Source organism: Mandrillus leucophaeus, unplaced genomic scaffold (genome assembly GCF_000951045.1).
Source record: "Mandrillus leucophaeus isolate KB7577 unplaced genomic scaffold, Mleu.le_1.0 Scaffold301, whole genome shotgun sequence".
NCBI classification, from domain to species: domain Eukaryota; kingdom Metazoa; phylum Chordata; class Mammalia; order Primates; family Cercopithecidae; genus Mandrillus; species Mandrillus leucophaeus.
In genome coordinates this window covers 2,051,546-2,055,508 of record NW_012103155.1, presented here as the reverse complement: position 1 = coordinate 2,055,508, position 3,963 = coordinate 2,051,546, and the positions used below count along the sequence as shown (strand labels likewise).

The window sequence follows — 3,963 nt, the reverse complement described above, 5'->3', positions numbered from 1 at the left end:
CAGGGAGCCGAGATCACGCCACTGCACTCCAGCCTGGGTGAGGAGCGACACTCCGTCAAAAAAAAAAAAGAGAAAAAGACAAGAAGTCTAAACTAGTGTCATGAAATTTATGTTGCATAGGAGGAGGAAAATCAAAATAAATTTTTAAAAATACTGTATATAAATTGGTGATAAATGCTTTGAAGAAAAATCTAGTAGTGAAGAGGAATTTGTTGGGAGTTGGGGAAGGTGCGATTTTAAAGTGCAGTCAGGAAAGGTGATATTTAAGTACAGCCTTGAAGGAGGGGGAAAAAGATGAACCTAGTGGAGACTCACAGGAAGATGGAGCCTGTAATAGGAGCCTGGAACAGCAAGAACCTGAGACAGGAGCCTGAGTTGGGAACTTGCCTCCCATGTCTGAAACCACAAGCCAGTGAGGCTAGAGAAGAGTGAACAAGAGGGCAAAATGTTGCAGATGAGGTTATAGCAGTAAGTGCTACTGTCAGGATTTGCTTTTGCTCTGAATGAGATAAGAAGCTATTGCAGAGCATTGAAACAAAGGAGTGTGATCCAACTTACATGATCTAACTCTTTTGAAAAGAATCACTGTGGCTGGTACGTTGAGAATACACACAGAAGAACAAGAGTGGCAACAGGGAGCTCAGTTAGACAGCTGTTACCATAATCTAGATGAGAACTAATATCTGCTTGCACTGGAGTAGTAGTGGGATATGGAAAGGAGTGACTGGAATCTGGAATTCTGGATGCACTGTAAAGGCAGACATGTGAGACTCTTGCATAATCTTTAGGCAAGTGATTTTCTTGTGGACAGATGGAGATAGATTTACATACAGAATAACTGCCAGGCAATAGGAAGTAAGGACCTGTACTGCTATAAATTTGCTTACTGTTATGTCTTTCTTTAACAGGTGAAGTTTACATTTTATCAAGCAGTAAAAGTATGACCCAGACTCACAATGGAAAACTCTACAAAATTGTAGATCCCAAAAGGTGAGATTTCTTTTTATCCCATTAAGTCAATAATTTTCTTCTTCCAGTTATTTTAGTTCATTCAATTAATGATAGGAATGTCACAATTAGCAATCAGCCAAGATGTACACTTCTGCCACTTCCATATGCTTAGCACTGTCCTGAGAGGATCCTCTTCCCCTGTCTATGATGACTGATGCCACTATGCAGAACTTCAAAAGCTCATTCGTGTGGTTCTTGCTGTCATCACAGAGCAACATTATATTCATGGAATCAGAATCTTCAGTTAAAAGCCAGACAGGGGCCCTGACATGTGAGGCAGTGGCTTAGGCTCTGGTGTTGGAAGCCATAAACCCTCCTTATTGTAAAGAAAATGAGAAACATACTGGCAGACATGACAGGTGCTTAGTATGATTTTTGTTAAGTAAACAGGTAAGTTACTCTGGCAGTTCAACATCTGAGCCTCATTTGGAAACTATCTGAAAGCTCACAGCGCTCAGGAAGACTGTGGTAACTAGACAAATATAAACTTAAGTAGGGTTTTGTTATTTGCTTCAGCAAAAGAAAGATTTGAATGTTTTAATCCTTTAAAGAATATGTTTATCTCATCCCGGTCCTTCCCACTCATGCATCACAACATTTATACATATGTACTTCAATCATCTTGAATCATCACTAGTCAGTTGTTAATTTCATGGATCAAACCTGAATTATCAGAAGCTGCTAAAATTATATGTTGTTGAAAAGACATTAGTCATCAATTTAGAAACAGCTAATCATAACGAAACCTGAGGATCCTTACAGACACGACTGTTGCTGAGCACTCGGACTTGTTACTCTTTAGCCACACCATGCTGCAAATTTCAGATTCCTTCTATATTATTTTCATGACTCCATTTTCAAATTTCAATTCAAGTCTTTTTCAAAAAAGTTAATTCTAATACTCTGAAAAGTTTACTAAGGGCATTTTAAAATATTCTTTTTAAATTGTAAATTGTGTATGTTTTTCTGAAATTTTCTCCTTTTTTATATGACAAAACGCTTTTCTGAGAGAAATGTAGGTTGACATTGGATCTTGCAGAACAAAAAGAAGAACCAGTCTAAATGATCTCTGGGCAGTATCACATATCACATATCACAGGTTGATAACATCCCTTCTCTATTTGACTGTATACATTTTCTTTCACAGTAAGAGAAATACCCATCTATATACTACAGCAATTTTTTTCCCTCAAATGTGAAATTAATGTCCTCCATAAGAAAAGCAAAGACGTAAACAACAACAACAACAAAATCAGACACTTAGGGGATTGTTGAAGTTGGCAACCTTAAGAATAAAAATCAAACTAACATTAATTCACAACATTCTAAAGATTCATAATGAGGTGTAGGGGTTTCACTCAGATATAATACAATTAGTTTCAAAACAGTCATTGTTATTCTATTATACTGTCTAAGTCTATATGTTTTTGCAAAGTACCTGGTAGCATTGTAATGGATTCTCTCTCCTTCTCACAAAAATCTTTCTCTCTTCATTTGGATTGTTTAGTCTGTGGCTGAGTGGAGGTGAATTTTACACCTTCAGTCTATTATTAGTGTCTAATTACCAAGGTTGCCATAAGGGACCTTGGCTTTGTGATCTTAGTTCTCCTCTAGTAGGGTGGTCTCAGAGTGACATACCTGAAGGCCTGACTTCTCATTATGGTGCCTGTTTCTAGTGAGTCATGTCATGTGGGGGGCCTGGGTTAAGATTTGTGTTTGCTTTTCAGAAGGTGGGGGAAGTAGCAGAGTCCCAAAGAAACCATCCTTGTACACAGACATGAGCATAAATTTCAAAATTAAACTGACTATAAGAAAACAAATGTTTTTATAAACATTTGTTGGGAGCCTCATGCTGTTTTGATTTGGCCATCAACGTTTATTATTATTGTATTTCTTCCTAGATGAGTTGAAGTTCTATATAAGCAGACACTTAAGTGTGTGAACAGGATTATTTTGGAAACAAACTAATTACAAGCATAGTGGTATTCAGGATGTCCGTGTTACGGCAGAATTGTTTTTCTAAAATTTTTGAGGCTGAATTTTAAAAAAGAATCTTATCAACTAAAAAAACAATATATAGACACATTTTGTTATACCAAAAATCAAACACACAAATTAAACTCTTAGGTTAATTGTATTCTCGTACCAAAGCCCCCAGACTTGCTAGAATAATGTTTTCAGAATAACTTTCAAACATCAGTTGATTTGTGGCCCAAGAAGAGAAAAGCAGAAAACTGTGAAATTTTTATTTTCTGTATTATATGTCATAGAAGTTACATTCTTACCATAGGATTTATGTTTTTCCTATTTTTTTCCTACATGTGCGCATGCACACACACACAAACACACAATGAGGGAGTTTAGAAACCATGGAAACTATACGTATAGTATCTCTTAAATCATTTTGGCAAAAACAGATAAGGTTCTAGTATTACCACCTCAGTCTGTAAGGACAATTTGATCTAAAGCTGTAAGCTACATAATCATTTACGTAAGTTTCAAATCAATTACAGTGTGCAGCAACCTCAGAAAAGGATGGTGAGGTATCCTCTTGTAAAAATTAAATGCCATTGTTTAGCATGAAAAAAAAAGAAAAGACAAGACAATGCCTAGAACTCAGGAGTTAAGAAAAAACTCCTGAGTTTAACAAAAAACTCCACCAGGCCGGGCGTGGTGGCTCATGCCTGTAATCCCAGCACTTTGGGAGGCCGAGGTGGGTGAATCACCTGAGGTCAGGAGTTTGAGACCAGCCTGGCCAATCTGGTAAAAACTCCATCTCTAGTAAAATCACAAAAAATTAGCTGGGCATGGTGGCGGGTGCCTGTAATCCCAGCTACTCGGTAGGCTGAGGCAGGAGAATCACTTGAACCCAGGAGGAGGAGGCTGCAGTGAGCCGAGATCATGCCATTACACTCCAGCCTGGGTGACAGAGTGAGACTCTGTCTAAAAAAA

General features: G+C 37.7%; 1 protein-coding gene across 1 annotated transcript in view; it reads left to right on the top strand.

Moving 5' to 3' along the window:
* The window catches only part of HHIP (hedgehog interacting protein), a 92,540-nt gene that overhangs the window by 72,365 nt on the left and 16,212 nt on the right, over window positions 1-3,963 (top strand). The window contains exon 11 of the mRNA XM_011987150.1: window positions 909-990. Within this exon, the coding sequence (XP_011842540.1) occupies window positions 909-990 (82 nt within the window). The remainder of the gene's footprint in view (window positions 1-908; window positions 991-3,963) is intronic.